Genomic DNA, 13,239 nt, shown 5'->3' on the forward strand with positions numbered 1-13,239 from the left:
TTCACTCTCTTAGATTTTACATCAAGATTATAACTAAGGTAATGGTTGTTTGCAATATTGCTTTAGATGATTACATGGTTTGAAGAAACAGCCCCACTGACATTGCCGCTATTTCTGCTTCTGTGTTACTTCACTTCCTTCCTACACTGCAACAGTCACAAGGACCACCTTACAGGCAGACCTCGATCTAGGCTTCTCATCCGAATGGACAAAGTGGAGAGACAAAAAGCACTAGACTGATTATGATTTTGCAAGGTGTTGGGGGTTGTAGGGGAAGACACACGGGTCTCTCTTGTGCATGTGTGTTTGCATGCATGCACTAGCAGCTGATGCTGACAGGACAGTTTCTCCAACAGGAATAATCCCTGCCTTGCTCAGCTCAGCTGCATCTTCAGTGATGGTTGCAACTTGTTTTTTACAAGTTTTTGTCCGGCACATTGGCCAGCCAGCAGCAAGGCCATGTGTGTGTTGCAGCTGCTTACACACAGAATAAGCTATGTAGGCAGTAGTAATTAGAGATGGATGAGCTGCTATGAAGGGAGAAGTTACAGTCCAGATAATTTTACAAGAATGCACTCTGTCCTGTGCTCATAATGTTGTACTGACTTCCTTAAAACCACAGACGACTTGAGACCCAAGCTCGCCCATAGTTCCCCGGTTCCCCTGGGGAAGGCTCCGAGGTTCGCACCGGGTGTTAAAGCAGGAGTCGAAGCAAGACAACATTGGAAGGGGCCGCCGGCATCATCGGGTTGGACACCTTGCCAACACCGACAACACCTTTACAATTTCTTTTTCTAAGAAGAAAACAGAAAAAAACAGCTGCACCGACGAAAAGCAGCACCACCCCGACCCTGGACCCCTCCCAGCCCGACCCCCTCAGCCGGGCCCGGCGCCGCCCGAGGCCTGTCCGCCCTGCCCGGCCCCGCCCCGTGGGCTGCGCCGTTCTCTCGGCGGGCGGAGGCGGCTCGGGGCGGGCCCGGCCCGGGGCCCAGTTCCTGCTGGCGGGCATGGCGCGGCGGGCGGGCGGGCTGTGGCCGTGCTCCAGCAGCCTGCTGTGGCTGTGCCTGCCGCTGTGCCTGCCGCTGTGCCTGCCGCGCCCGGCGGCGGCGCGCCCGCCCGCCCCGCACCTGGTGCTGGTGCTGGCCGATGACCTGGGCTGGGGCGACGTGGGCTGGCACGGCTCTGCCATCCGCACGCCGCGGCTGGACGCGCTGGGGGCGGGCGGCGTGCGGCTGGAACGCTACTACACCCAGCCGCTGTGCACGCCGTCCCGCAGCCAGCTGCTCTCGGGCCGCTACCAGGTAGGGCGGGCGCTCCCACCCGTGCCGCGCTGCCCAGGGCACGCTGCGGGCGCTCCCGGCTCGCTCTGGGCAGCCCCCGAGGCGCTGGGGCTGGCGGGGTCTCTGGGGAGAGGGCTGCGCTGCGGAAACCAGCTGCTCTGTCTGGAACGCAAACTTCGCTTTGCCTTGCGGGCTCGGGAGTAAACTAGACACGGAATCAGTGCGAATTGCTCTGTTCCAGAAAAGCGGGGGTGCTCTTTATGTTTCGGTTGGATTAACAGGCACGGCAGCCTGTCGTGGTAGGTATCCCTGCCCTAGTCATCTGACTCTTGGATATTTTTCCGCTGGACAGGCACACGGTCGACACGCAGGCAGAAGCAGATCAGCACCGCTTGTTCAGTTTTTGCAACATGTTTTCCAGTGCAGCGCCCAAATGCGTCACCAGCTGTACATTCACCTCCACCTGGTACAAGAGGTGTAGATGTTCTGCACTCCCATCAGGGAGTGCCCATAGAGTGGTCGTTAGTCTGGGTGTCCAAATAGTTCGTAATTTTCCTGATTTTTCCCACCTTTTCCCCCCCTCCCCCAGTTGTACAGGTGTAAGATTTGGGCTTTGTAATACTGGTATCATTCTACCTTTTCCCATCCTTTTTGCCGTTTTGACAGAAACATGGGGAGTGGGAAAAAAAGTACGGACACGCAGCATGGGCAGAAGGAAGAAACTCAGAAAGGGTTAAGTGTGTTTCAGAAATTTCACCTCTGTCTCAAGAAGTCCTGCACATCCATGTTAACCACAGTGATTGCCAAATGAACTGCTCCGAATGAAAGAAAATAAATGTCATCCTATATTAGTGGATACTATCTCTTGTTGCAGAGAGGTTGTTCTCAGTGATGCTCTTTCCAAGCAACGTTCGTCCTGTTCCTGGAAATTCCGAGAATGAATCCTGATGAATAGGATAAATTTATCTTTACCAACACTTTAAGTTGTTCTATTAAATAACCTAAAATATCTTTTCGTAGTGACTGTTTGTAAAATACAGTTCATACTCTGAACGTGCTTTCCAAGAAAGGGGCCACTGCTGCATCGTATCTTAAAAGTGGACACTGAAAATACCTATAGTTTGGTCTGGATTTAAATTTATCCCGTACATCTGGCTTGATAATTTAATAATCTTTGTGTTGACCTTGTTGCAACTGAGTAAAATAATATTAGAAAACAGAAGGGTTTTGGTTTTTTTTTTTAAATACAGGAAACATTCTGTGCAGCAGTAATTATGCAACAAGTAATTATATTATGGAGTAAATATGTGAGATCTTTTTAAAAATTGTTTTGCTGTGGATATGATTAACAGTTGTTTAGAAATTTGAGAAAATAACCTAAATTCTGACCCTCTCTGGAGCTGAAATTTTGGTAGGCACCTTGCAATCCATATGAAAGAAAAGCAATGGTATTGTCTAAGATAGCAATAGATCTTTTTTTATTCCTGCCTCCTTTTTCTGATTTTCTAGATACAGTTCCAGAAATTAAAATGCTTTGCTAGTTTGTGTCATCCTGTATATTAACATTTTCTATAATACAGCAGTTTAAAATTTATACTATAATTTAAGTTTTGGAAGCTCCCTGTTCAAGGAAAGTGAGGAATAGTAGGCCCTTTAGAAAAGAGCTTTACCCACTTGCCTAAGATCAGGGCTTATTTATTTTAGAAGTCAGTTCAGAGAATTGCTAAATTTCAAACAATGCTTTGAAAGTTAGTCGTGCAACTTGCTACACTGGTGTGCCTAGTGGAGTCATAAGATCTGGTGCCATCTGCTCCAGGGGATTTTGGAGGCTTTGTGCTTTGACACACACAGATTGCTTGAAATATTTAACATATAAACAAGATGTATATACTTGTATACATGTATTTGCAGGCCTAGGTTTAGAGTAGTGCATTTTTTTATTATGGAGAAGAAAGGGAAGTTGACAAAAGCCAGCCTATAGTATCAGTAACTGAGGAGGTTCCTTATATCAAGTGTGATGTACTACTCAAAGTGTTGTTGTCAGTGATATTTTTGTAAAGAAATACAAAATTCACCCCTTAGGAAGACTGGAAACCTTAGCAGAACTATTAAATATCAGATCTAGTTAGTGTAAAGCTTGTGTCATCCCCATATCCAAATGCTTTCAGTAGTGCTTATACTCACTTAAAGCATGCAAATAAATATACAAGTGTGTGTATATAATGTCCATTTAGAAAAGTAATAGAAAACTAGTTTTCTTTTATTGACCTTTCCTCCAGTGACTGTTCCCTGATACAGGCAAAAGCTTGTCAGCTTCAGCTGCCATCTGCATTTTTGCCCATTTCAATCCCATTTAAAATCTCTCACTCTGTCTTGAGATGTCTTCAAAAAGACCGTAAAGGTAATTCTTACCTGTTAGGTTTCTAGCTAAAAGCATAAAAGGCTTTATGTTTGTTTTTTTGTTTTGGGTTTTTTAAAATTGTGCTTGATTTATGCCTGGGAAGATGTTACCTCTTGCAGTGCTATTTTCTTGTTTTCCTCCATGCAACCCCTGGCCCCCCGCAGCTTCCTCATCATCTTCAGTGCTACATTGGTAAAATGAAGAGCCCCTAAAACTAATGCTAATCTCTAATGCATCTTCTAATGCTTCTTTTTGGGCCTGCTTATAAATTAACCCATGGGCTGCACTCTAAGTGATCTCTCACACTTCTTTTCTGTGCTAGATCCACACAGGTTTACAACACCAGATAATTTGGCCATGCCAGCCCAGCTGCCTGCCACTGGATGAGAAGCTCCTCCCAGAGTTACTTCAAGAGGCAGGATATGTTACTCACATGGTGGGGAAGTGGCATTTGGGGATGTACAGAAAAGAATGCCTTCCAACCCGCAGAGGATTTGACACTTACTTTGGTAATGGTTTGATTTAACGTGGACAATAAATGCAGACTTAAAAAGGATGAGAAACTTCCCCGTTCTTGTAACAACAGCAGATACACTGTTGATTTATAAGTAAAGCTGTACCTGGGTATGTGTATTTCCAAAGTATCACTGCTTAAAAAATGATAATGCCTTCAATGTGTGCTGAAGCTTTACAACTTACTGAAGAAAGTATCTGAATTACTGTGTGGCTCCAAGTAAGGTATCTCTCTCTTACCGTTTTCCCTCACCCCTCCCTCCTTCCCAGAGTTAACTTTTTACTCCAAATTCTCTGTCATCTACCTACAGCAGCACAGGGGAATAGGGAATGGGGGTTACAGCCGGTTTATGTAGCTTTGGTTTTCCAGAGCTGGTAGTGAGATGGTGTGAAAGCCACTGTAAAGTACTACCCAAAAAATCACAGGTCCTAACCTGTGTAACTGTCAGACTACACAATAGATTGTCCAAGTGTGAGTGCATTACTTGCAGACCAATTTGTAGCTGCCCACTGTTTATTGTTCCAAGTGTGGTTTGTGTTCCTGTCCCAGTATTAATTCCACATACATTAGTTTTGCACAAATGTCACAGATGTTATGTAACTTGGGCTGTCTGTCCTGCACAGCACTGAGTTCAGGGGTCCATCTCGACCTGGTTGTTTTTAAGACACTTTTCTTGAACAGTGAATTTCAAAATAGTTAATTTCAATGCAGAAGCCTGCGTTGGTCTTGTCTAACCTGTGGCTTAAATGAAAAGTTTGACTGTGCTATGTGTGTGCCTTTTATAAACTACGTTAGTCCAGACATTAGGTGGGAAAAACTGTTCCATAAAAGATTTACTTATTTTCATTCTTTAGGGAGCCATGGAGCATAGGGCCATGGTTTCTCAACTGAATTAAGCAAATATATGTGGATTGGAATATAATGGCTCCTTGCTCAAACATTTGTAATTTCTCCTATCCCTTCACAGGAGCTTGGGATCTTTTTGATGGTATAGCTGTTGATAGGCTGCTGTTCCTTGTGAAATCTTACCCTGGGACTGAGCAGGCTTTTAATTCAGGAGCCTGAGGACAGGCTGGTTCTGGGTATGGTTTTAGGGTGCCCAGTGTGACGTTATTTCTCAGAGGATATAGTGGTTTCATATCCTGCATTGCTTCTGTGATTCCAGTAGGCATCGACTATGACTGGGGTGTTTGATTCCGTGGCTCACATGATGCAGTCTCCCCCAGTGGGCATTCAAAATGGAAAAAATGCAACATGTGCCTCTGAGTACATTGATGTAAGCAGTCTGCCTATAAAATCACTTTATCTTTTGAAAGACCACCCTTTTTTTCCTCCTAAAAATACAGTAGACTTAAGACTTAAGATAACTTCACTTTTTCTGTGCATTTGTTTTTGCAGAAATTACTAGCTGCAGCTACTGAAAAAGATGTTCAAGTAAATTTCTTCAGTATTGGATTTTTGTCCCAAGTTCTTTTTTTGCAGAACATAACACTATATCTTTTTTCAGATTCATCCTTTTTTTTCAGGGTATTGGGAGAGAAATCTAAAATCTAATTTAAAATGAAATTTTTGAGATTCAAGTGATTTTGAAAAGTTTTATTTGTGACTGCTGAAACCCAAGGGCTCTCCATGCCTAGCAGGCTAGCCCTAGGTAGGAGTAAATCTACACATGTGGAATTTTTTCTTAATTCCTTTTTGATATCTCTAAATTATAGTGTCTATTTTTCACCAGCTGGTGTCAGCAGTGGATCAGAAATTACATTACAACAGACATAAAAGATGTTTTGTACTTGGGTGGTTTTGAATAAATGATTTAAAAAATTCCAGACTTTCCAATCGAGGTGGAAGCCTTACATCGAAATACAAATATGGAAAAATCATACCACCAAAAATCAGACTAGTTCATGGCTAGTTCACTGCCTTGGCTCTCAGTACATTAGTTTAATGCTCATGGACATCAAAGTATAAATAAGAAGTCTTTGAACAGCTTTTAAAATGTTTAATTTCTTTTGAAATTACTTCTTGCTTTAGCAATGAAAAGCCTATGAGATATTAAATGTTGAGCTACTCAGTTGTGTCAGGGGTATCACAGTAGGTGATCCGGGGTTGAATTAGTGTTTTAGCTTAAAGACACTAATGCTTTGACATTTATATTTGACTTTTTTTCTTCTCCTGATGTATGTGTTTATGTGACTCGATGTTGGCCTGCTCATTTGAAGTCTTTTCCTGTTATAGGCTATCTCCTGGGCAGTGAGGATTATTATACTCACGACCGCTGTGTCCTCATCAAAGCCAAGAATGTGACGCGCTGTGCTCTGGACTTTCGAGATGGAGAAGAAGTTGCAACTGGATTTAAAAATGTGTACTCCACAAATTTATTCACAGAAAGAGCTATAGAGCTTATAGCCAATCACAAAACTGAGAAGGTACAGGCAGCAGCTGCTATTCTGATAACTTCAGCATTAAAGAATTTTTTTTTTAAAGTTAATGAAATATTAATAGAGCTGTGTTTGAGCTGTATTTCAGGGCCATTCAGTAGTTGCATAGAGCTAGATGTGAGAAGTAGCACTGGTAATGCTCGTCTGCTGCCAAAATCAGCTTTGTCTGCATGGTCCTGCATGGCCTGGCCTGCTACCCTTCTCCACTTCTTTTATTATAACCCAATAAATATTTTTTTAGAAATGGTTTAGTAAGTTGTTTGCACTTCTAAAAAGAGAAGGGAAGTTTAAGGCGAGAAGTTTAATAGAAAGAAATAGTTAACAATTATGTTACAAAGAAAAGATACACCTGATGTTTTTCCACAGCTTTTCAAAAGTAATTTTTCAAAGCTTTCTTAGTTTATGTGCAGGGGTTAGAAGATGTAGAAGTTGTAGAAGAAATCAAAACAGGCTACCTGCACTGTTGATAGATCAGGTCTGTTTTTGCTGCAGTAACTTCTGCACTTAGTACTTCATGTTTAACTAATTTCCATTCTGTCCCTTCCACCCCAGCCCCTCTTTCTCTATCTTGCCTTTCAGTCTGTGCATGAACCTCTCGAGGTCCCTGAAGAGTACATGAAACCATATTCTTCCATAAAAGATGTAAAGAGACGCCATTATGCAGGAATGGTGACTCTCATGGATGAAGCAGTAGGAAATCTTACTGATGCTCTGAAAACATATGGTCTTTGGGACAACACAGTTTTTGTTTTCTCTACTGGTAAGTTCCTTCAAGTTTTCTTTCAGTAGAAACTTTGCTGCAGTGTCTAACAAGCTGACTGCAGAGGCATCTGGCCCCTCTGTCTTTCCTCCGGATATTTTCTGATGACAGAAGAGTGATGAAAGTTGAGCAGGACTTTAAGGGAAATAAAGGTTTCTCTCCCTTCTCTTAGGGCTTTCTCAGGCTTGACCAAAACAACTCTGAAGTAGTATCTGTGCAAATGGGGGATGCTGCTGGTGGTGTAAAAACACCTTCATAAAACCTGAGGAGTGCAGTGGAGTTAGGAGCATCCTACTTGACACTGCAATTACTGAGGATCTGTCAGAATTGAATCCTTACTGAGAGCTGTCTACAAATTTATTTCTTCTGAAGCAGTCTGTCCTGTCTGTGAATTGCCACGTGTTGCGGAAAGCACAAACAGCCAGACAGCAAGCAGTTTGAAGCCAAAAGTATTTCTTTCCACAACTTTAAGGTGACATGTAGTTTTTACGTATTTCTTGAAGTATTTCACTGGCATCTTACTCCCATGAAAAAAGGATTTGTTAATAAAACAGCTGAAAATATGATGAGCAGTCTAGTCAGCCAAATTACAACCTAAGTTTTTGTATGTACAGGCACATGATCCAGTTTCTAGATTATTGGGGTAATGCAAATAATACATTGCAAAGCAGTCTTCTTTGTTTCTAATTTAAGGATGAAACAGAACCTTTTTGAAATACCACTGTTTGGCTGGGTTTCAGGAACATATTTGCTCTTGTTTGGTTGGAAGTGGGAAGTAACCTTTCAATGCATACAGTTGTTATTTTGTCCACGCTTCACCTATTAGGGCTGTCAAAATGGCAGATTAGTTTTCTGTGCACACTTCAAATACCAAAAAAACCCCCCAAAAACCTAAAACAAACAGACGAGCAAAACGGGAAAACCCAACTGAAGTTTAATAAAAATGCACTGATGATGATGTGTTTTGAATTTAGCAGCTCAAAATCTTGGAATTTCATTTTGAGTCCAAACCTGTTTGCCTTATGAAGTTACATTTGTGTCCAGGTTTTGGCTCTAGCAGAATTTGATAACTCTTCTATGCCTGTTTCTGTTTGCAATGGTTTTATATTTAGAACTGAAAGTAAGCAAAGACATATGGAAAATGATATCAGTATTTATTCCATATGGAAAAAATCCAGTCTTCAATGATAGGGCTTGGTAGAGCTATTTCGGTAATGTTTGTTCAGTACATTGTGGAATAAAACTAAATGTGTCTGAGCTGAAATTACAAGGTATGAGTGAATTAAAAAGACAAATTTGTTTTTTTCATTTATGAAGCATTTATTTTTCTGATTGGTGACAGTCTACCATGTTTTTTAACAGTGATCATTTTGCAGTCAGTTGCAGGTATGTTCCAACAAGAGTCCAGCAATCCAGAGAATCAAATGTCAAGCCTATCTAATGGGACTTGTTTTGAGTTAATTGACAGTTTAAACTTCCAGGAGTTAAATTTAATATGATTAAAATGCATGGAAACTGGACTTCAATCAGGGAGGATTTAAGTAGGGGACCATGATTTGGGTTTTTTTTCAGTGTTCTCTCTTTACTTTTAATTTCTACAAGTAAATAAGAAAAAGGTGAGCAGGTTCAATGGTATGTGGTGTTATATTTGTGTATCAAGTAGTAGCTTGAAAAGTTTTGACTGGTTTGATATGAAATAGAATTTGCTTTTATGGACCATTTTTTACACTGCAGATACAAGTAAGTCTGTGCTAAAGAGGTCATTGATGAATATTAAATCATTGCTTGTTTTAGCAAAACAGATGAAAATGAATGCGGCATTGGTGGGTACCCGTGGCCTTTTGTCCACTTGAAATCAAAGAGAATGAGAGATAGGGCATATTTTTCCTTTTATCAGTCATAGGAGACTGTAACTACCAATGTCCCTGAAGAGGGCCTCAATTTAAAATAAAGGTCATAAAAAGCATTAAAATGGCACTAATTTGGCTCAGAACTATTAAGGTGGGCTTAGAGTCCAAATTTTGCTTCAAACCCAGAACTGTGATTTTAGGTAAGAAGTGGAGATTTGCTGTGACTGCGATGTGATTATAGTTTCTGAAAGGTATTACAAGAAATTTTTGGTGTAAACTTGCCAACATTTAAGCAAAGAACTACGACCCCTAATTTCAGTTAAAGTAGTTAAAGCTACTATCCTTTGCTTTATTTAACTTTCAGCTTTTTGTTATACTAAAACTCTGTGGAGTAACACTCCTTTCTTCCAGTATTTCTTGCTGTTTTTAAATGTGGATTAGAACTGTAATGCCGAGTAGTTGCCATAAGAGGGCTTTTAAAAGCAAGACACGTGGAACTTTTCAAGCCTTGGTTTACTTTGCTAAGAGGAAACCACATAAATCCTTTCCATAATGGAGCATGTGACAGTGATGACTGTTTTCACTCCAAAAGACGATCTTTTTATCATTGTAGAATTATGATTAATAAGAGCACAGATTGTTTTGAACATACTTACTGATGTTTATACAGTCTCAATCATACTCCAAGGTCTTTTTCCCCCACAAAATTTCATATTATCCTTTTATTATTATTATTATTATTTGTTTTTTCTTTCATTCCAGCCGGCATATTGTGACTTTTGGCTAATGAAATACTGGGATTTTCATTTTCCTGTTTCCAGTGCCTTCTTTGAGACTTCTAATTTGACTTGCACTGATTCCTTAAGGGCATTTTTAATCTTCTTGATATCTTTGTTCAAAAATGAACTTCTACTCCTTTGCTTTTGCTCATAAGGGACTTCAGAGAGCCTTCTAATTGCAGATTGGCCAAGCCAACTGACTAAATCAGTTATTCTCTGTCTGTGATGTCTGAGACGCTAATTTTGAAGGTTGGGCTCTCAGATTTTTCTACTACAGACCTGAAGCCTTGTTTTAATTCATATTTCAGAGGTTTCTGAGAGGTTTGGTGTGTTGCCAGTGAGGAAGAGGCCTGGGCGTCTCTTGCCTGAACATCTGCTGCTTCCTAAGTGGAGATAAGCAATGGTGCCTTAACTTCAAGCATCTTCAATCACACTAGTTATTTGAGTTCATCTATTCCCAAATGTTATTTTTGTGTTTCTTGTTTAGTTAATCTTATTTTTATACAGGCAAATGTTCTGACAGATCACTGTACTTGCATTGGTTAGAACTGTTACATGTCAGTGACAGTGAAAGGTGCATGGGTTGCTGTTTTGTACTCCACTGCTGGCTTCTATTTTTGTTTTCAGGCTTTTTCCATGTATGAATGATAATTTAGAAGTTGAAAAATACATTCTCCGTCATGTGATGCAGGTTGTAATAATGAGACTGCATTTTTAAGAATATGTTAGCAAAGGCGGAAATATTACGTTAGAAATGGATTTAAAATCAGTACTGAAAGATGTTGATAGACAATATATTGACTCGCTCCTTCCCTCCCCTTTTAAAATCATGTGAAAACCCAGAATATTTTGTAGGAAACATTTGTTTATCTTCTGTTCCATCTACCGTTAATCCCTCCCCACCCACCCAGCTTTTTCCATGCAAAACCTAACACTCCAAAGCCAAGTTCCTGAACAGGGAGTAACCTCATGCCAGAGGTATTAGCTTCTTTTTTGTCTTCATGGTTAAAAACTCCATCATAAGTTGAATTTTGAATTTTTCTTCCTGTTTTTAGCGAATGCCAGTGCTTGAAGTGAAGTTCATTTGTAAATGAAACTTGGAAGTGAACTTTGCCCAGAATTTTGCAAACGGGCCAGTTTTTTTTGTAAAGCTTTGACTTAAGCATGTTAATAGCTATGCTAGTAATTTTTTTCTCAGAATGAGATGAATGCTGAAAACAGCTAATTTTGTGTATTAACACTAATGTTTAGTAATTTCTCACAGCTCTCAAAAGGTTGCCTTAAATTGTGATTACTATTGAACTATACTAGTTTTGTTCTGCATAATAGTGTTTGAGAGGCCTTTAGTCTTTGTGTCAGAATTTTCTACACCCAAAAAGTGGTCAAGTTCACTTCTCCTGTCAGTGGGGCAAATCCACAGTTTTCCTGACTGTGTCTTGTCTAACCTGCCCACTACAGACATATGAACAGTTTGTCAGGTTATTCCTGTTTCAGGTTATTCAGGTTTTAGGTTAAAATTTCCTTCTGTGTTTCTGTCATGTCTAGTGATGGGTGCGTGCTGGTGTAGACCTTGACACAGCAGGGTCTGGAACTACTGAGACCTCTGTAATTACTGAGACTGCTCACAATGTAAGCACTCGACTGAAACTGTCTGTGCTAGGATTGCTGCTATCATGACAGCTGTACTAAGAAGTAAAAAAAAAAAAAAAAAAAAAAAAAAAAAAATCAGTGGGATGGGGAGGGGCATTGTTTTTGCGGCTTTTGTAGGGCTAAGTGTGTAACTACTGGCAGCTTGTGTACATTAATTTCTTTTCCCATGAGATCAAGTTTTTTTTTTTTTCCCCCCATCTTTGGAAGAGTCAGGAGAATGAAGACACAGTTTAGGTGACTTGCAAAAAACTTCGAGGTTGATTTATATGAGTTGCTCTGTAAATGCTCAATAAAGTTGTTCAGCAAATTGTGCTCTGATGCAGGAAAGGTGTTATATTCCCTTGATAGAAAATAAAACCCCCTGTAATTGTATTTAAAACACAACAAGAATTACATTAGCAGAATTTTACATTAGAAGGTGTAGTTTTCTATTGTTCCTCTAATTGGAAGGCTTTCAATAATGCTTCCATCACACATACACAAATAAATCTGTATCAAGTACTGGAAATACAGTAATGTGTCATCACTCTGAAGAAAAAGAGGCATTTCTGCCTTTGAACACTGAACCTTCAAGGTTATTCTTCCCACTCTTGAGTAAGGAACATCAGACTGAAGTACACAACAGATGTTTTTTCATCAGCAGGTTTTACCAAAGGATTTTGGTTCATTTTGTTGGAAATGCATGTTTCGTATGAGTCACCAGAGGGAGTGTGATTGCTCTTCTCTTATTCTTGCAGCCCAACTGAAAAATGCAGCTACACATGGATCTTTCAGATGCAGTGTGGGGAAGCAGGGAAGAACATGAGTTCAAATTAAGGGCAAAGTTATTCTCCAATTCATGCTGCAAATCTCCTATCCACAGTGTAGATCTCTGTTGTGTATTCTGTACTCTTTTTCTTTTAATGAAACCTCAATGGGAGTTCTGTACTTGGAACATGTACAGAGTAAGCATTATTTATGCTGTGAAGATCAGAGGGGGGAAATTTTCCCCAAATGTGATCCTCTACCGGCATTATTGGCAGTGCTCTCTGTTGAACTGTGACTCACAACCATGAGCTTAAATCACACGTACAAAGGGCTCTGAAGTCCTGTTCTGTGACCTAGACTTTCAGCAAGAATGTTGGAGGTCAAAAATGAGATGCATATACAGAGCTGTGCATTGATGCTGTTTAATGTTTGCTTATATTGTGTCTGGCAGTAGTAAGTGCTATTTAATTCCCTCTTCACATATGCAAAATTCACACAAAAAGCTAAAAGAAGTCCAACCAAACCAAGCGCTAGCTGCCTGCTTGTTTTGTTGACATTGGCAGCTGATTGTAGTTTTCATTCAAAATTGTGTATGGTGATTAGGCGCGACCTATTAGTATACAAATAGACTTGTCTCCTTGGTTATATGCATCACTTCATTTTTAAATTGCATACTACACATTAAGTAATATGTGGTGGTATCATGTCTGCTAAGTACCGGTAAGGGTTTTAAATTGTTGGATTGCTCTTGGTTGTAGTTCCCGTTCTTTGCTCTTTACTAATGTGAACTATTTACTGCCTTTGTAATTTCAATAGTGTT

General features: G+C 40.4%; 1 protein-coding gene across 1 annotated transcript in view; it reads left to right on the forward strand.

Annotated features, from left to right (window-relative positions):
• The first annotated feature begins 1,007 nt into the window (after nt 1–1,007).
• ARSB (arylsulfatase B) overlaps nt 1,008–13,239 on the forward strand; it is a 63,464-nt gene continuing 51,232 nt past the window's right edge. The window contains exons 1-4 of the mRNA XM_066181253.1: nt 1,008–1,301; nt 4,004–4,190; nt 6,431–6,621; nt 7,186–7,393. Coding sequence (XP_066037350.1) covers nt 1,008–1,301; nt 4,004–4,190; nt 6,431–6,621; nt 7,186–7,393 — 880 coding nt within the window. The remainder of the gene's footprint in view (nt 1,302–4,003; nt 4,191–6,430; nt 6,622–7,185; nt 7,394–13,239) is intronic.

Source organism: Chamaea fasciata, unplaced genomic scaffold (assembly GCF_029207755.1).
Source record: "Chamaea fasciata isolate MVZ Bird 193981 ecotype frontalis unplaced genomic scaffold, bChaFas1.0.hap1 SCAF_4, whole genome shotgun sequence".
Lineage (NCBI taxonomy): Eukaryota > Metazoa > Chordata > Aves > Passeriformes > Sylviidae > Chamaea > Chamaea fasciata.